The 20,353-nt window shown below is 44.4% G+C and overlaps 1 protein-coding gene across 1 annotated transcript in view; it reads right to left on the bottom strand.

The window, feature by feature from the left end:
• The window catches only part of spast (spastin), a 62,955-nt gene extending 43,708 nt beyond the window's left edge, over window positions 1-19,247 (bottom strand). The window contains exons 1-3 of the mRNA XM_072250957.1: window positions 18,898-19,247; window positions 12,427-12,510; window positions 8,395-8,478 (exon numbers count right to left, since the gene is read on the bottom strand). Of these exons, the coding sequence (XP_072107058.1) occupies window positions 8,395-8,478; window positions 12,427-12,510; window positions 18,898-19,219 (490 nt within the window). The 5' untranslated portion in view covers window positions 19,220-19,247. The remainder of the gene's footprint in view (window positions 1-8,394; window positions 8,479-12,426; window positions 12,511-18,897) is intronic.
• Window positions 19,248-20,353: the final 1,106 nt, after the last annotated feature.

Genomic DNA, 20,353 nt, shown 5'->3' with positions numbered 1-20,353 from the left:
GTTAAAAAACCTATCCCCCTCTATCGAAAACCTCAGTCACGTATTGCACAGTAAACACTTCAATCCACTGTTAGCAATGGTGTTTACATTGTAAATCCATGCTGGTATTTACATACATTTTATTTATCACATGCACATCGAAACAGCGAATCATGTCAATCAACACACCCGCGGTTGTGCTGGGGGCAGCCTGCAAGTGTCACCACACATTCTGGCACCAACATTGTATGCCCACAATGCTAAGCGGAACAACCCAGAACACAACAAGCAACAAAACATCAACAGCAAAACCGTCCCTCCCACAAACCCAAGACAGAAAATCTGAAGCACAAGATCCTTTGCAATGCTTGGGCTGGGGGGGAAAAAAGACACCAGAAAAATCCACGTATACAAACAGGAGTGTGGAGCCATGTACCGTGCCGACGCAAATAATAAACTGCAGATTTTAGGGGCATGTTTAGGTGCAAAATTCACTCTGGCAGGAATTTTGCACAAATAGTATGTCATTTAGCTCAACATTCGGATGGTTTAATTGTGGTATTTTGGCGTAGCAGTTCGCACGATGCTTTAAAGCACAAAAGACTGGGGTTCAATTTTCACTGCTGTCTGCAAGGAGTTTTCCCTGTTCTCCCCGCGACTGCTTGGGTCTCCTCCAGGTGTTCTGATTACCTCCCACATTCCTAAGACAGTAAGACATACGAGTTAGTAGATTAGTTGGTCACATGGGTGTAACTGGATGGTGTGGGCTCATTGGTGCTGTATCTCTAAATTTTAAAAAAAGTTTTCAATTTCCCTTAACAGCCCAAGCCTCCACTCAAACACTGCTGCTGGCCATTCTGTCAGTGCTTTCAATACAACCATGACTTCCTCAAATTCTCAGTAACAGATAGCAAAAAATCTTCAGCCCAAAACCACACCACAAGTTAAATCAGCAAAATGCCAGTTAGCTCAGCCCTCATGCAGTAACTCAGCAAACTGTATGCCAAAATAAAGAACATATTAGGACTATTTGGCTAACACAGAACAAATAGGCCATAGTCATTAGAACACAAGCTCCAAGTGCAGAGCTTTTCTACACTAACCCTGAATGGAATCTTGGTCTGCATACCAAACAGAAAGAAACTGAACCTCCTGGGTAGGAATATGATTTCCGGTGGGGTCCTTCACATGACAAGATTCAAGACTGTGTCATTTCCAGTACAGTGTAAAGGAGAACAAAATAATTGTTACCCTGAATCCGCTGCAACACAAAAAAAACAGTAAGATAAAGAACTTCCAGTTTAAGATGGCGCTGAAGAGATAGACTGACACCTTACTGGCAGCAAATAAAACTAACCTGTACTATTAATCACACTTTCTGGACAACAATCACTGCAATCAATAGCCTGCAACTTCCCTTTCAGAGTGAGCTTTTGAACTGCCTGAACAACCTGGCATTTTTGCAGTGTGAACTGAAAGCTTCAAAAGCTTGAGGGCAGTTGTGGCATGTCATGTACGGGCCGAATTGAGATGGTGGGGTCTAAGCCCAAGAGCGAGGAATGAGCCAGTGTTTGGCAATCGCTGGAGCGGATTTGGAGCCAATTCAAAGCAGCGTATCCAAGGCAAGGTGAGGCCCGAGCCCTAGAGCCAGGAACGAGCCCATGTTTGACTGATATAAGTGCCAGAAAAGATTGAAAAGGACATGGTGTCAGGGCGGAGGAAAGGTATGGGTTCATCGTTCGGCAAGGTTTACTCATCTCTGTGCTGAACTGAAGCTGTAGCCTGCAACTAATGGGCTCCTGGACTGGCTGCAGCGATGAACTGGCTTCGTGGCTGAAGACCAACTTTCATGAACTTGAGTCTTGAATGTTGTTTGTTTCTTTTATCGGTTTCATTTTATACCACGCACTGCATTCGCAAAGCAAACAGCATTATGAAGGATCCCACGCACCCCTCATACAAACTCTTCTCCCTCCTGCCATCTGGCAAAAGGCCGAAGCATTCAGGCTCTCACACCCAGACTATGTAACAGTTTCTTCCCCCAAGCCATCAGACTCCTCAATACCCAGAGCCTGGACTGACACCAGCCTACTGCCCTCTACTGTGCCTATTGTCTTGTTTATTATTTATTGTAATGCCTGCACTGTTTTGTGCACTTTATGCAGTCCTGGGTAGGTCTGTAGTCTAGTGTAGTCTTCTGTTGTTTTATGTAGTTCAGTGTAGTTTTTGTACTGTTTCATGTAGCACCAGGGTCCTGAAAAACGTTGTCTCATTTTTACTGTGTACTGTACCAGCAGTTATGGTCGAAATGACAATAAAAAGTGACTTGACTTGCATGATTTGGTTTTTTTTGCACTTTGAATGTGTTACGGTCTTTTTTTAAATGGGTTCTATCTGGTTTGTTTGTTTTGTGGTTGCCTGTAAGGAAACAAATCTCAAGGTTGTATATAGTACATATACTCTGGTAATAACTGTACTTTGAACTTTGAAATATAAATACATAAGAGAGCTTATATACATAGATTAATGGTATGTCCATAAAGCAATGCTAGGCAAAAGAGTGTCTGTCCATCAGGTGACTTACAGGAAGTGATAAAGTAGTAGTAGTTGCGGCCATGGAGGAGTGGGTTAGTGGGTGTTGTTGTTGAACAGCCTTGCTGCTTGGGGAAAGTAACTGTTTGAGTCTGGTGGTCCTGGCGTGGATGCCATGTAGCCTCCTTCCTGATGGTCATAATACTCATAATGGGCAGCACAGTACACAGTAGGTCAGTGCAATCGCTTTACATTGCCAGTCTGGGTCTGATTCCCACTGCCCTCTGCAAGGAGTTTTGTACATTCTTCCTGTGAGCGCATGGGTTTCCTCCCATATTCCAAAGACATACGGGTTACTAAGTTGTAGGCATGCTATGTCGGCATCAGAAACATGGCCGAAATGCGTTGTTTTGCATCAACAACCAAGACAGTCTGAACATGTGCATTGATTGCTGATACAAAACATACTTCACTGTATTTTTTGAGGTACATGTAACAAATAAAGCTTTTTTTTTGAAAAAAACGAGATCTTTATCCTGTACATCTTTCGAATGTGGGAGGAAACCAAGATCAATAACCAGTGATATGAGCCAGCAGAGATCACTCGGCTATCCGGTCGGCCAGGCCCCACAGACTAATGAACCAATAAGAACAAGTCAGACCAATATAAACTCAAGCACTCGGCAGAAACAATACTCCAATTACGTCACCTCCACTGGTGACAAAACATTTGTGACCTAACCTCCACACTCAGCGAACAACCTTACAAACAAGGAAAGCCCACCTTCAGATGTTGTACTGCCCTTTTAACCTACTGAGATCAATCTAACTATTCCTTCCTACTTAGCCCTCAACTTTTCCATCAGAGGCACAAAGCCCCTTGACTCTCAAATTTGGCTGCCCTCAAAAATCCATCCTGTTCCTGGACCAGTTTATAATAGCCCACAAGTTGTGATCTTATTGATGGTCCTTAGAAGACAAAAATCTCAAGTCATGTCCTTTCCAATCCTGATGAAGGATCATAGCCCAAAACTTCAACTGTGTATTCATTTCCCTAGATGCTGCCTGACCTGCTGAGTTCCACCAGCATTTTGAGTGTGTTGTTCTGGATTTCCAACATCTGCAGAATTTCTTGTGCCCTATCTGCTTCACATACGACATACAGAAGCTTGCAACTTAAATCTATTGTTTTATTAGTACACAGGAACGTGGGTGTCACGGTGATGGCAGCATTTATTGCCTACAAAAAGCTCACTGATTGCTGCACCAGACTGCTGTTATCCTTAGACCCAGTAACAATAAAGCAAACCAAGCTGGACATTTCCATGTCAGGATCTTAACTCTCAGGCAGCTCCTCAGAGATTGGGGGGCAGACTGGAGGGGAGAAGAATCAGAATCAGGTTTATTTTCACTGGCATGTGATATGAAATTTGTTAACTTAGCAGTAGCAGTAGTTCAATACAATACATAATATAGAAGAGAAAACTAATAAGTAAATCAATTACAGTATACATATATTGAATAGATTTTTAAAAGTGCAAAAAACAGAAATACTGTAAATTAAAAAAAGTGAGGTAGTGTCCAGGGGTTCAATGTCCATTTAGGAATCGGAATGCAGAGGGGAAGAAGCTGTTCCTGAATCGCTGAGTGTGTGTCTTCAGGCTTCTGTATCCCCTACCTGATGGTAACAGTGAAAAAAGGGCATGCACTAGGTGCTGGAGGTCCTTAATAATGGACACTGCCTTTCTGAGACACTGCTCCTTAAAGATGTCTTGGGTACTTTGTAGGCTAGTGCCCAAGATGGAGCCGACTAAATTTACAACCCTCTGCAGCTTCTTTCGGTCCTGTGCAGTAGCCCCTCCATACCAGACAGTGATGCAGCCTGTCAGAATGCTCTCCACAGTACATCCATATACGTTTTTGAGTATATTTGTTGACATGTCAAATCTCTTCAAACTCCTAATAAAGTATAGTCACTGTCTTGCCTTCTTTATAACTACATCAATATTTTGGGACCAGGTTGAATCCTCAGGAGATCTTGACACCCAGGAACTCACTCTCTCCACTTCTGATCCCTCTATGTGGATTGGTATGTGTTCCTCCGTCTTACCCTTCCCAAAGTCCACAATCAGCTCTTTCATCTCACCGATGTTGAGTGCCAGGTTGTTGCTGTGGCACCACTCCACTAGTTGGCATATCTCACTCCTGTACACCCTCTCGTCACCACCTGAGATTCTACCAACAATGGTTGTATCATCAGCAAATTTGTAGATGGTATTTGAGCCATGCCTAGCTACACAATCGTGGGTATATAGAGAGAGAGCAATGGGCTAAGCACACAACCCTGAGGTGCACCAGTGTTGATCATCAGCGAGGAGGAGATGTTATCACCAATCCGCACAGATTGTGGTCTTCTGGTTAGGAAGTTGAGGATCCAGTTGTAGAGGGAGGTACAGAGGCCCAGGTTCTGCAGCTTCTCAGTCAGGATTGTGGGAATGATGATATTAAATGCTGAGCTATAGTTGATGAACAGCATCCTGACAGAGGTGTTTGTGTTGTCCAGCTGGTCTAATTCCGCGTGGAGAGCCACTGAGAAGCAACCTGGTTGACTTGGTTCCCCTCCAATTCTGTGGGGTCCAAATCATTTTCTTCAGACACAAGATGTGGGTGACCAATGTCAGACAAGGCTATGCTATCTCACTTTTTCCTCACCTTAATGATGTGCATTATCTCCAACAAGTTTCATAGTGAAGTGTATCTAATTTAAATAACAAGTGTGAAACCACTTAACCTACATTAACTCAGTCCACAACCAAAGTCACCTGAGCTACTTAAAGAACAAGCACCATGTCACCATCGATTCATTCACCAAGGGACACAATAGAAGGAGCCCCACACTCGTTCCACTAAACAAAATACCTTTGCAAAATGTTTCTTCTGAACAAGGTGTACAAGAGGCACAGATGAGTGGATAGCCAGAGACCTTCCCCCAGGATGAAAATGGCTAATACGAGGAGGCATAATTTTAAAGTAATTGGCGGATAGTAAAGTGGAGTTGTCACAGGTTCACGTTACACATAGTGGGTACGTGTGTGGAACACCCTGCCAGTGGTGGCGGTAGAGGCAGATACAGTAGGGACATTTAAGAAATACTTAGATAGGGGCTTGGATGATAGAAAATTGAGCTATGTTGGAGGGAAAGTTCAGATTAATCTTAAGAGTAGGTCAAGAAGTCAGTACAATAGTGGGCTGAAGAGCCTGTATTGTGCTTTAATGTTCTACATAATACACTTCACTCTCTCACAATAAGAAAGCCTGCAAAAATAAAACCTGGACAATGTGGATTTCTTCCAGAACCTCAGGAACTACCTTTTAGTGAAGGCAGCCACTAATTGCCTCATTGCACGAACACAGCCAACTGCTACGCTACTGTGCTATTATAACAGGAATGCCCTATAGGAATAACAATCGAGTTGAAGCTGTCAATTCATCAAAAAACAATTTTACAGAATATTGTATTATACAACATTAACTGTTAGTTTTATACCAAAAAGTATGCATTTTAAAAACGATCCAAATATTAATATTTTACTACAGTATAAAGAGATCTGATTAATTCCCTTGTGAAAAGGGATTTGTATTTTTAATACGAATATTTCAAGATATAAACACAAGAGCATTGCATAAGCCTAGAATCTAGGGCTTCCATAATAGACAATGAATATTGAACTTTTAATATTATACAAAGCAGGAAATGATAAACTCTTTTAATAGGAAAGAAATACAGCGCAGAATAGGCTCTTCCAGCCACTGAGCCGCACCACCCAACAACCCACCAATTTAACCCTAGTCTAATCACAGGAAAATTTATAATGACCAATTACCTAATTAACTGGTACTATGGAAGGAAGCGTAGACCAATGAAACCCACTACTTGCACGTGGGAAGAACGTACAAACTTTTTTAAAGAGAATTGAACTTAGAACTCCAGCACCCCAAGCTGTAATAGTATTGAAGAGATCACTTTTGTTTGCTTTTTGTTTTGTTCAAGTATCTCAGAAAACACAGAAAGGCATGCACGCCTACTTAATAATTGTATTATTCCTGGCATTTAGCTTATGCATGCATTAATCACTAAAAAGACTGCAAAGGAGATTCACCAGGGTATTGGCTGGGATGGAATGTTTCAGCTGTGAGAGAAGTCTAGATAGGCTGGGTTTGTTTTCTTGGAGCAAAGGTGGCAGAAGGGGGAAATCTGGCTGAAGGTCATGTTTGGCACAGCACAGCATAGCATAGCGGTTAGTGTCAGGCTATTACTGCACCAGCAACTCAGGTTCACTTCCCACTGCAATCTGTAGAGAGTTTGTACATTCTCCTTGTGACGTGCGGGTTTCTCTGGGTGATCCAATTTCCCTACACATTGGTTACTAGGTTAATTGGTCACAAAGGCAGCATGGCTGCATTGGGCCAGAAGGGCCAGTTAGTAAATAAAATAAATATATGGTTATGTTGGGGCACATATATAGGGTCATCAGCAAGAAACTTTACCCATTAACACATGGTACTGGTTTCATGGGTAGGAAATTTCGAGGGAGATTTGAAAAAAAAATATGTCCATCGAGAGGGTAGCTGATTTCTGGAAAATCCTGCCTGAAGTAGAAGCTGGCAGTCTCAGAACATTTACGCATTTAGATGTGAACCATGACACAGAAGGAATCTAGTACCCAGGCCATAAATGCAATGGGGTAACCAACAGCTAGCACAGACAGTGGGCTGGAGGGTCCATTGCTGTGCTTTAGGATCCTAACCAATCATAACATTACGAAAGTACGCCCACAGATTACATACCCCAGCTGTCTCTCTAGAGGAAAGAGAGACTGAAATAGATCTGAACAGGACATATGGACACCATAACAAAATGTAGACAGGATTAAACAAGTAGTCGAGGATCTGACAAATAGAGCATTATGTCCTAGTAGGGGTGATGGGCTTAAGTTGATTGCTTAAAAAGTAAACTGATAGGAAGTGGCAAAAGTTAAGTATTTCCTTTGACTGAGGAGTGGAGGATTAATTCACAAAACAATCAAAGCAAACATTTTCAAGACTGGAGTACTAATGTAATGGCTCCATCCGTTTAAGTAGACAATGGATGCGCCCGGTTTTTGGGGTGCAGACCTGGGCGATGAATATGGAGATCCTGGGCTGCCCAGACATCAAGATCCCCCTCTCGGCCTCGCGGATGTGGTCCAAAGGAATGCGAAGCAGTACATTTGGCATCAGCTTTGCTGCAGGAGCTGCCGGGAGGTGACATGATACACCATCCAACCAGCTTAGGGGCTCCACTCGGGATTTGTGTAGGGTTTACTCCTTAGCCTTCTCTTCTCCCGAAGATACCCACAAGGTAGTGGGATCCGTAACCCTGGATAGGGGCCCATATCGGGTACTGTCAGCCAGAGCCAGCTGAGCCTGTGACTCCTGTAAGGCAGGGTCGTCACGCCCTGTAGTAATGACATCTGGAGCCACTACCCACTACTGGAGTACTACGAAGCATTATTTCTATGTAAACAATGCAGAAATTTAGGGGGAAAAAAGGCAACCAATGCTGTTAAAAATTTAAGTTCAAGACAAATTTTGTTCAGAACTTATTGAAGTACATTTAGAGGCAGGGAAAGGGGAAGAGGATGAGGGACATGGGTGGGCAGAGCTTGAATACAACTCACCTTGATTGCTGGAACAGTTTTGAGCTTACGAGCCTTCTCATCTTCTACGCTCAACAGTAAAACATCTGACCTATGCAAACTGCCCACAACAGCACAGTCATGTGCAATAATCCCATTATAAACAGGCAGCCATTAATCAGTGACCAACATTTACAGTACCTACCTAGCTGTTCCAGACGATCCTTAGCCATGATCAAATTGGTCGTCATTTTGCTCTGCAGTCGCTTGGCTCGCTCAACTTGCTCACCTGGCAAGACGGGAGGTTAGTGAATATTTAGCAACAAAAGCAAACCCACTAAAGACCTAATCACGTAGCATGCAGATTCAGACCAGCTACCAGTTGTAACAGGATGTAGAAGATACTTTAAGGCCCTCTTCATTATAGCTGGTGGATCTGTGGAATTCACTTCCACAAACTGCTATGGGGGTCAAGTCATTGGGTGTATTTAAAGTGGAGATTGATAGCTTCTTGATTAGGACAGGTGCCAATGATCACAGGGAGAAGGCAGGTACTGGGGTTGAGACAGATAATAAAATCAGCCATGATGCAATGGCAGAGCAGACTCAATGGGTCAAATGGCCTAATTCTGCTCCTATGTCTTATAGTTGCTTCAACCAGGCCACCTTCAAAAAAAATGTGCTGGTAGTATTTTGTTAACACATCTCGTCTCACCAGGGGCCGAAATACCTTTGACCACTGGTGCACAAGAACACAAGAAATAGGAGCAGGAGTAGGCCATCTAGCCTGCTCCGCCATTCAATAAGATATGATTATCAATAGTGCTTAATAAGCCACTCTTCGCCCACAATTTGGTAAATCAGGCCACCAGGCTGTACTCCTCTCTGCCTACAAGTAGCAGCTGAAATATGAAGATTCAATACAGAAAGTCATACACTGCTGATCTGAGGAAACAGGTGAGCTTCTACATGATTGCTTTGAGTCAGAAGACTGGTCTAAAAGACTCAGCAGCCAATGGAGATGAGCATGTCACCATCATCACAGACTTCATCAGCAGATCTGTAGAGAAATGCATCTCAAACCAGTCAATCCAAGTGTTCCCAAACAGGGAAGCATGGATGAACTCAGTGATCCACTCCTTACTGAAGTCGAGGACTGCAGCATTCAAATCAGGTGACCCTGATCTTTACAAGAAATTGCAATATGACCTCTGTCAAACCATCAAGGATATCAAGAGACAATACCGATCCAAAACTCAAGTCCCAGACCAGCCATCAGCTGCAACAGGGCTTATAAACCATATCAAACTACAAGTCAGGCAGCAGTGCATCCTTTCTCGATGAGCTTAGCGCATTCTGTTCAAAATGTCCATAGGAGATTAGAATGTTACCACCATCCCAACAGCATCCAATGAACCTGTACCCACAATTACTGTTGCGGACGCAAGATCAGTGAACTGCAAAAGGAATTTAGCCTCAGGTATCCCTGGCCACGTTCATAGATCCTACACAAATCAACTGTCGGGGGACTCGCAAACATTTTTCACCTCCCTGTTTCAATCTGAGGATCCCACCTTTCTAAAGAAAATCACCATCTTCTCAGTACCTAAAATAACGAAGTGCCTTAATGACTACCACCCAATGACTCTGACATCCATCATCGTGAAGTGCTTCCAGACACACCAACTTCAACCTCCAGCCAACCTCAACCCACTGTAATTCATTTGCCTCCTAAATGGATCTATGGCAGACTTCCTAGCTCTACAATCATCTCTCGAGCATTTGGACAGTAAAGACACCTACATTAGGCTGAGGGTAGCAGACACCAGCAGGATCAACAAACTCATTCGTAAAGCCAGTGATGTTGTGGGGAGGGAACTGGACTCTCTGACGGTGGTGTCTGAAAAAAGGATGCTGTCCAAGTTGCATGTCATCTTGGTCAATGTCTCCCATCCACTACATAATGTACTGGGTGGGCACAGGAGTACATTCAGCCAGAGACTCATTCCACCGAGATGCAGCACAGAGCGTCATAGGAAGTCATTCCTGCCTGTGGCCATCAAACTTTACAACTCCTCCCTTGGAGGGTTAGACACCCTGAGCCGATAGGCTGGTCCTGGACTCATTTCATAATTTACTGGCATAATTTCACATATTACTATTTAACTATTTATGGTGTTATTACTATTTATTATTTATGGTGCAACTGTAACGAAAACCAATTTCCCCCGGGATCAATAAAGTATGACTATGACTATTAGACTACTGTTTATTGACTACAGCTGGACCTTCAATACTATAATTTCAAGCAAACTCATCTCCAAGCTCCTAGAACTGGGACTCAACACCTCCTTTTGAAACTGGATCCCTGACTTCCTGACCAACAGACCCCAATCAGTTACGACAGGCAGTCCACACTGGATCCCTGACCTCCTGACCAACAGACCCCAATCAGTTACGACAGGCAGTCCACACTGGATCCCTGACCTCCTGACCAACAGACCCCAATCAGTTACGACAGGCAGTCCACACTGGATCCCTGACCTCCTGACCAACAGACCCCAATCAGTTACGACAGGCAGTCCACACTGGATCCCTGATCTCCTGACCAACAGACCCCAATCAGTTTCGACAGGCAGTCCACACTGGATCCCTGACCTCCTGACCAACAGACCCCAATCAGTTACGACAGGCAGTCCACGTTTGCTGCAACTACCCTTAACACGGGTGCCCCAAAACATTACCCGATTCTCTCAGGAGGCTGGAGAAATTTGGCATATCCACTTTAACCCTCACCAACTTTTATATGCCCCCAGAAAGCATCCAATCCAGCTGCATCACAGCTTAGTATGGCAACCACTCTGCCCGTAACCACAGGAAACTGCAGGGTTACGGACACAGCTCAACACATCATAGAAACTAGCCTCCCCTCCATGGACCGTCTATACTTTTCATTGCATTAGTAAAGCAGCAGCATATTCAAAGATCCTACTCACCCCAGTCATCCTCTCTTCTCCCACCTCCCACTGGGCAGAAGATACAGCAGAATATACAAAAACAACGGAGTCTGAGCCATGACTTTGATGAACATTACAGCTCAGCACATTAGCCATCTTGACTGGAGAACCTCTTGACGCACACCAGCTCAAAGTAATCTCCAGACCCATTCTGTGCTCCTGTGATCCTGCAACTTTCTCTCTATGACCATCATGAGAAAACCCCTTGGTACTCCTAGCACTTAACCACATAATAGTTTAACTTACAGTAACCAATTAACATGTTAGCACACACTTGAGATGAGAGGAAACCACAGCAGTGACGTCCCGAGGGAGGATGTGCATTGCAGCTAAGATCAGGGTTGGACCCAGGTCCTCTGAGCTGGGAATAACTGCACTAAATATTGGGTCACAGAACTAAATTCGCCAGATTGCCCAGCCTCTGATCTCCTCTTCTAGTATTTAAATGGCCCATCCAAGACACTCATGGTGAAAAATTTGGTCCTGGCCACCAACAGTGGGTGGTTATACTCCTTCTTGGAAATGGTTGCTGCATACCACTCTGCTGCAGAAATATTACTGACTCAGCCTCCCCACCAACACCACTAGTCTGGCTTGTTGTTTTCAATCCTCATGACTTCTAAATTTCATTCATACAATATACAGAACTCTGGAAATAGACCAGTGTTTATTGTTCACCCCTTAATTCACAATTGGTTTTACTGGGTCTCACTTTCTGTCTAGATCAGATATTTGATGAGTCTTTACAAACAGCATTTTACAAAACGGACTTGATTTTGCAAAAAAACATTATTTGAATTCAACTTCCTCAGCTGCCATTGTGAGATTCAAATGCATGTTCCAGAACTTCACCTGCAGGGCAAGAATAAAACAAATGGCAGAAAACACAACAGCACATTGAATGCAGTTCAGTATAACCCATCTAGGAGAAAAACGAATCTAAACGTAAAGCTGTGAGTCATCCTCAGCTTGAAAACACATTTGCAATATCTTGATTGCGAAGTGCTATCTAAAGGCCATGATGATTTTCCATTCATCTAAGCAACTTGTATTTCTTTTTAAGATCACCATTATGGTACTCTTCTCTGTACATTCACAAATTCTATCCATTCCCTGATCAAACCCATTTTAAATCCACTTACATTAAATTTCTCTTAACCACCGGAATGAAAAATCGCTGCAATGGCATCAACAGGAACAAGTTTTCATTAAGATCTTACCTGTTCCAGAGATCTGGACTGCAATCCCATGCTCGAGTTCTGCAATCCCTTTCTTGTACCACTCCACAGCTTTCTTCTTCTGTCCTATTCAAACAGAGGAAAACATTTATATCAGCCCTTTGGAGCAATGAACAGAACTTGCTGATTATAACCCCACCCCCGCCACTGACTACCCATGAGCCATGCCCTTAGAAACAAGAGTCTATTTGCTGTTTAAGTTCAAAGTAAATTTATTATTGAAGAAAGGTATATGTTTCCATATATAAACCTGAGATGCATTTTCTGGTGGCAATCACAGTAAATACATGAAACACAATAGAATCAATGAAAGACCACATCACACAGGACGAACAGCAACCAATGTGCAAAAAAAAAACTACAAACTGTGCAGACACAACAAGAAAAAAGAAAAAATAATAAATAAGCAATAAATATTGAGAACAAGATGAAGAATTCTTGAAAGTGAGCCCAGTTCAATAGGATTGAATGTGGTACAAGTTGCTTATATGAATGGAAAATCATAATGGCCTTTAGATAGCACTTCACAATCAAGATATTGCAAATGCTTTTTCAAGCTGAGGATGACTCACAGCTTTACAGTTAGATCATTTTTCTCCTAGATGGGTTATACTGAACCACATTCAATGTCTACTATAGGCCTATGGACTCTCACAGTTACCTGGACTATACCTCTTCTCACCCTGTCTCTTGCAAAAATGCCATCCCCTTCTCGCAATTCCTCCGTCTCCGCCACATCTGCTCTCAGGATGAGGCTTTTCATTCCAGGACGAAGGAGATGTCCTCCTTTTTTTTAAAAAAAGGGGCTTTCCTTCCTCCACCATCAACTCTGCTCTCAAACGCATCTCTCCCATTTCATGCACATCTGCTCTCACCCCATCCTCCTGCCACCCTACAAGGGATAGGGTTCCCCTTGTCCTCACCTACCACCCCACCAGCCTCTGGGTCCAACATATAATTCTCTGTAACTTCCGCCACCTCCAACGGGATCCCACCACTAAGCACATCTTTCCCTCCACCAACCCCCGCTTTCCGCAGGGATTGCTCCCTACGTGACTCCCTTGTCCATTCATCCCCCCACCCCTTCCCACCGATCTCCCTCCCGGTACTTATCCTTCTAAGCGGAACAAGTGCTACACATGCCCTTACACTTCCTCCCTCACTACCATTCAGGGCCCCAGACAGTCCTTCCAGGTGAGGCGACACTTCACCTGTGAGTCGGCTGGGGTGATTTACTGCGTCCGGTGCTCCCGATGCGGCCTTCTATATATTGGCAAGACCCAACGCAGACTGGGAGACTGTTTCGCTGAACACCTACGCTCTGCCCGCCAGAGAAAGCAGGATCTCCCAGTGGCCACACATTTTAATTCCATATCCCATTCCCATTCTGATATGTCTATCCACAGCCTCCACTACTGTAAAGATGAAGCCACACTCAGATTGGAGGAACAATACCTTATATTCCGTCTGGGTAGCCTTCAACCTGATAGCATGAAAATTGACTTCTCTAACTTCTGTTAATGCCCCACCTCCTCTTTGTACCCCATCTGTTATTTATCTTTTATTATTATTAATAATTTTTTTTCTCTCTCCCTTTTTCTCCCTCTGTCCCTCTCACAATACTCCTTGCCCACCCTTTGGGCTTCCCCCCTCCCCCTTTCTTTCTCCCTAGGTCTCCCGTCCGTCCCATGATCCTCTCATATCCCTTTTGCCAATCACCTGTCCAGCTCTTGGCTCCATCCCTCCCCCTCCTGTCTTCTCCCATCATTTCCGATCTTCCCCTCCCACTTTCAATTCTCTGTTAGCTGTTCTTTCAGTTAGTCCTGACGAAGGGTCTCGGCCCAAAACGTCGACGGTACCTCTTCCTATAGATACTGCCTGGCCTGCTGCGTTCACTAGCAATTTTTATGTGTGTTACTTGAAATTCCAGCATCTGCAGATTTCCTCCTCTCTGCCAGTTCAATAGGAACAATTTAGTGAGTGAAGTCGAGTTAAATTATCCCTTCTGGTTCAAGAGCCTGATGGTTGAGGGGTAATAAATGTTCATGAACCAGGTGGTGTGGGTCCTGAGGCTCCTGTACCTTCTTCCTGACAGCAACAGCAAGAAGAGAGCATGGGTCTGGATAATGAGGGTCCCTGATGATCGATGCTGCCTTCCTGCGACAGTGCTCCGTGTAGGTGTGCTCAATGGTGGGGAGGGCTTTACTTGTGATGGACTGGGCCGTATCCACTACTCTTTGTAGACTTTATGGCAAATATTCCAACTTTTATCACAGCATGTTATGGTCCTGATTTAGAAGCCTGTCAAAGTTTGAGATGACATGCTGAACCTAGAGACACTGCTGTGCTCTCTTTGTAATTGAACTTACATCCCGGACCCTGAACAGAGATCTTCTGAAACCATAACACTGACCCTCTCTACTTCTGATTCCCCAATGAGTGGCTCACAGACCTCTAGTTTCCTCCTCCTGAAGTCAACAATCATCTCCTTGGTCTTGCTGACATTGTGTGAGAGGTTGCTGTTGTGGCAATCTCCCTTCTAGATGCTGATTCGTCACCACCCTCGATCCAGCCAACGACAGTGGTGTCATCGACAAACTTAAAATTGGTAATTGAGCTGTGCTTAGCCTCACAGTCATAGGCATAAATAGAGCAGGGGCTAAGCACACAATCTTACGGTGCACCTGTGCTGAAGGAGATTATGGAGGAAATGTTGTTGCTGATCGGCGGGAGGAGAAGATGGTGGCGCGACACAGCTCACAGTGGCCATTCCGGTGGTGATGTCTGTTGTCAAGTAGGGTGCCGTGCACAATCCTGATTTGATGGAGACGGACGTGAGAGCACGGAGGAACATCTGGTGAAACTTCTGAAATGCCTGCTTCACTGCTGCTGCTACTGTGTGGTCCAGAATCTCCAGAGAAGGCCCCGAGTCCTCGGCTTTGCTTGTTGCTCGGCGACTGGGGCAGGGTCGAAGCGCTCGGCAGAGGATGGTGCTCGGAGAGGCTGTGTCAGAGGGGCTGGTTGGAGGCTCGAAGTTTCCAGATGGACTCAAGACTCCTCTGCAGTCGGGTGCTTCCAATGGTGCTGCATCGGCAAGTTGGCGGCGCTTGGAGGTTCATGGCAGGGAGAGTTTCTCCCTTCTGCCGCCTGCGTGAGATGATGAGGCTATCGGGACCTTGAGACTTTTTTTTACTGTGCCCATGGTCTGCTCTTTATCAAATTATGGTATGGTTTTGCACTGTTGTACCTATATGTTATAATTATGTGGTTTTGTCAGTTCTAGTCTTGGTTTGTCCTGTGTTTCTTGTGATATCATTCTGGAGGAACGTTGTATCATTTTTTAATGCATGCATTTCTAAATGACAATAAACAAGGACTGAGTGTCCTCATAACCTAATCTAATCCAATCCAAAATGACTGGGGTCTGCAAGTGAGGAAATTAAGGATCCAACTGCACAAGGAGGTATTGAGACCAAGGTCTTGAAACCGATTTGATTAGTTTTGAGGGGATGATGGCATTAAATGCTGAGCTGTATTCAGTGAAGAGAATCCTCATATAAGCATCTTTGCTGTCCAGATGTTGTAGGGTTGAGTGAAGAGCCAGTGAAAGGGGATCTGCTGTTGACCTGTTGTGCCAGTAGGCAAATTGGAAAGGATTCTAATCGCTTCTCAGTCAGCAACCTCTCAAAGCACTTCACAGTGCATGAAAATGCTACTGGATGGCAATCATTCAGGCAGGTTACCATGTTTTTAGGCACAAGTATAACTGAAGCCTGTGTGAAGCAGTGGATACCTCAGAGCACTAAAGTGAGAGATTAAAGATATTGGTGAACATTCCAGCCACGGTATTTGACCAGGTACCCTGTCTGGGCTAGTACTTTCTGTGGGTTCACCCTCCTGAAGGATGCACTCACAGTGGCCTCAGAGACTGAAGTTACAAGGTCATCGGGGGCTGTGGGAGGTTGTGAAGGTGCTTCCATGTGATGGTCGCAGCAAGCGTAAAAGTTAAGTACACAACTATAATTTTTTGCCACACACACATTCATCTTCTTTCTCCCCTTGTACATTTGATGGTCAACTCTGCACAGCCAACATAATGGCAGAGTTGACGTCTGAAACGGCAGCAGGCAAACAATTGATGATGTGTGGAAAGAAAGAAACAAGAAAGAGATTAAAGGGAGATTAGCTTTATTTGTCACATGTACATTGAAATAAAGTGAAATGTATTGTATGCAGCTACAACCAACACAGTCCAAGGATGTGCTAGAAGCAGTCCGCAAGTATCGCCATTCTTCTGGCACCAACATAGCATGCCCATAACTTACCAGCCCGAACTCTGAATGTGGGAGGAAGTTGAAGAAACCCACGCGATCATGGGGAGAACATACAAACTCTTTACAGACAATGGCAGGAGTTGAACCTTGATTTTATGGCCAGTGTTGTAAAGTTTTATGCTAGCTGCTACACCAAGATTTGGAAAGTTGCCTATTAGTTTTCTGCACATTTTCAAATTGGATGGATGCATCCAAATCCTCCTCCCATTAGTAATGAGAAGAGAGCATGCCCCCGATGATCGGGGTCCTTAATGATCAATAATAATAGGCAAGCAACAGACTGATGGGAGAGCTTTAGGAATTTTAATGTAATACAGGAGCAATTCATACACCAAGGAGTGAAAGGTGTTCTTGCTGAATGAAAAGTAATCAAAGATAAGGCTATACACAAGTAAAGGATGCAGGAATGCAAACAAACAGGCAAACTGCAAAGTACAAGGAATAATAAGATCATTAGGATGAAGAATAAAAGGAAGGGCATGTACAAGGAATTTCAAAATCAATACAAATAAGTTTGGTAGTTGTAGTCATAAACAGACTGATCCACATGGGTCCTCTGAAAATTGGATAACAGCTACTTCTCCAGTTCTGAAAAAGGGTAATTGACCCAAAACCTTAACTGTTTCTGTGTTGCCACAGACATTACCTGACCCCACTGAGCATCCCTCAGCAGATTATGCTTTTCTTTCAGATTTCCAATATCTGCAATGTTTTCCTTTTCAATTACAAACACAAAGTCTTGTTAGCACTGTGCTGAATATTGGCAAATTCCTGGGAGTACTGTGAATAGGTTTAGTTTGAGGGATATAATGGCACTGAAGGCAGGAACAGTTCACTTGCTTGATCCTGGGAATCAAGAGCTACAGAATGAGAGAAGGTCCCCTGCACTCAAACACAAAATTCTGCAGATGATGGAATTCCAGAGCAACAAACACAAAATGTTAGAGGAACTCAGCTGTCATCTACAGAGCGGAATAAACAGTTGATGTTTTAGGCCAAAAGCCTCCATCAGGACTGGAAAGGAAGGGGGAAGAAGCCAGAATAAGGTGATGGGAGAGAGGGGAAGGTTGACAGATTCTTGATTCCTAATCAAAGGTGATGGGGAGAAGGCAAGAGAATGGGGTTGAGAAGGAAAATAAATGTGTATATTCCTCCCTATAACCACGTGTGGTTCCTCCAGCTGCGCCAATCATCTCCCACTTTCCAAAGACGTACAAGTTAGTAGGTTAATTGGTCATTGTAAATTGACCTACGACTGGGCTAGAGTTGAATAGATGGGTGAAGCAGCTCATTGGGCCAGATGGGCTGTTCCACACTATCTCCAAACAAAAGAGGCATAGATCTAGTGGACAGCCAGAGACCTCTGGGTGCCGCAGTAGCGTAGCTGTTAGTGTGACACTATAACAGCTTGGGGCATTCCAGGGTTCAATTCCCACACCACCTGCAAGGAGTCTCTGCACATCCTCCCGGTGGATGTGTAGGTTTTCTCCAGGCCCTCCAGTTTCCTTCCACAGTCTAGAGATGTACTGGGTATGTTAATTGATAATTATAGATCGTCCTGGAAAGGCTTATGCTGCTCTGTACCACTAAATAAATAAATCAGCCATAATTGAAAGGACTCAATGGGCTGAATAGCCCAAGTCTATTCTTATGTCTTATCTCAATCTTGGGAATCAAATGTAAAGGGAAGCTAACCATGACTTTGACCAACTGATAGTAGAGTAAGCAAACTATTACTTCAACTTTCTGTGCATAATAAATGTTACACTGTAACAGTAGGGCACGCGTCACCTTTTTACAAGCATGCACTTGCTCACAATTACTGTATGCACATTATATAGTACAAAATTAAAACACAGTAAAAAGCGTTTTATACCGCAAGTACACCACAGCAAAACGACAATACGCAGAACATATGCAACGCAGCGACTTAAACTAATACCATGGCCTACTTTACAATGCAGCGTATATTGCACAACATTACAATGCCATGCCGACCCACTCCAATTAAAAACAATGTTTTTGACTCATCCGCGGCATTCTTAAAGGGGCAGTGGGCATACCCAACAGCCCTTGCAATGGACCAACAAAAGCCAACTCCCTCCTGATTCTTCCTCACCTCTTTCGTTTTCGTCGATGCCAAGAGCAGTGGAGATGTACTCGAAGGCCAGCCGGTGGGATTGGCGGATCTGCTCGGGCTCGGCCGTGGCCACGGTCGGGGTGCTCTTGCGCGATGCCATCTCAGCCAGGCGCTGGCAGACGTAGGCAAAGAAGAGCCAGAGGTGAAAGGCCAGGAAGCGCAGGAAGGTGAAGACAGCGACCAGCGGATAGGAAAAGTAGTAGAGGTTACGTTTGTGCAGCGAGAGCCTGTCGCTGTTGCCTTCGGGCGGATCTCGGGCCGGTCCCTTCTTTTTCCTGCCTCGTCCTCCGGGAGAATTCATTCACCCGCCCTCTCACCGCCATCACAAGCAGGGCAACGCGCATGCGCCAACATCCACTCGGTATTGTCCGGCCTCCCACCAATCACAACAGCCGAGGAGCGATGCTGTTGTCCAATCAGGAGGTGGCCGCGTCCTCCAGCTAGGACTTGGCCATTAGGAGAAACAATTGAATTTATTTAAATCTTACATCCGTCCCATAACGTGAGGGAGTAAAAATGTTTGCGTTATGACTCCGACGCAATGTACAGATATGTAAATATGTAAGTTTAATGGCTTGTAGAAAGAAGCTGTCCCGTAGCCTGTTGGTTCTGGCTTTAATGCTGCGGTACCATTTGCCAGATAGAAGCAGCTGAAACAGTTTATGGTTGGGGTGACTGGTGTCCCCGATGGTTTTCCAGGCCTTCTTTACGCACCTGCTGCTATAAATGTCCTCAGTGGAGGGAAGTTCACATCCACAGATGCGCTGGGTTGTCTGTACCACTTTCTGCAGTGCCCAGCCATCAAAGTTGGTGCAGTTCCCACACCAGGCGGTGATACAGCCAGTCAGGAAGCTCTCAATGGTGCCCCTGTAGAATACCTTGAGGATTTGGGGGTTCATGCCGAATCTCTTCAGTCCCCCGAGGTAGAAGAGACGCTGTTGTGCTATTTTTTGCCACACAGCCGGTGTGTACAGGCCAGGTGAAATCTTTGATGATGTGCATAGCGAGGAATTTGAAACTACTCACCCTCTCAACGGACACACATAAAAGTTGCTATGTGTTGCTTGAATTTCCAGCATCTGCAGATTTCGTCGTATTTGCACCCTTTCAACGGCATTGATATTGATCGGGGCGAGCCTGTCTCTGTTCCTCCTATCATCCACCATCAGCGCTTACGTTTTTTGGACATTGAAGGAGAGGTTGTTATTTTGGTACTACTGTATCAGGGTGTTAACCTCTCCTCTGTAGATTGTTCTGTCACCGCTCGAAATAAGGTCGTGTCATCTGCAAATTTGATCAGCAGATTGGAGCTGTGTGTGGCCGCACAGTCGTGGGTGTAATGTCTAATGATTAACTTCTGTCTTGAAGGTGACAAAGTCTAATGTGCTGGCAAATGGAAAAGGATAGTGCAAACAAGAGAAAATCTGCAGATGCT

This window comes from Mobula birostris, chromosome 2 (assembly GCF_030028105.1).
Source record: "Mobula birostris isolate sMobBir1 chromosome 2, sMobBir1.hap1, whole genome shotgun sequence".
Classification (NCBI taxonomy): domain Eukaryota; kingdom Metazoa; phylum Chordata; class Chondrichthyes; order Myliobatiformes; family Myliobatidae; genus Mobula; species Mobula birostris.
This window is presented reverse-complemented; position numbering and strand designations above follow the sequence as displayed.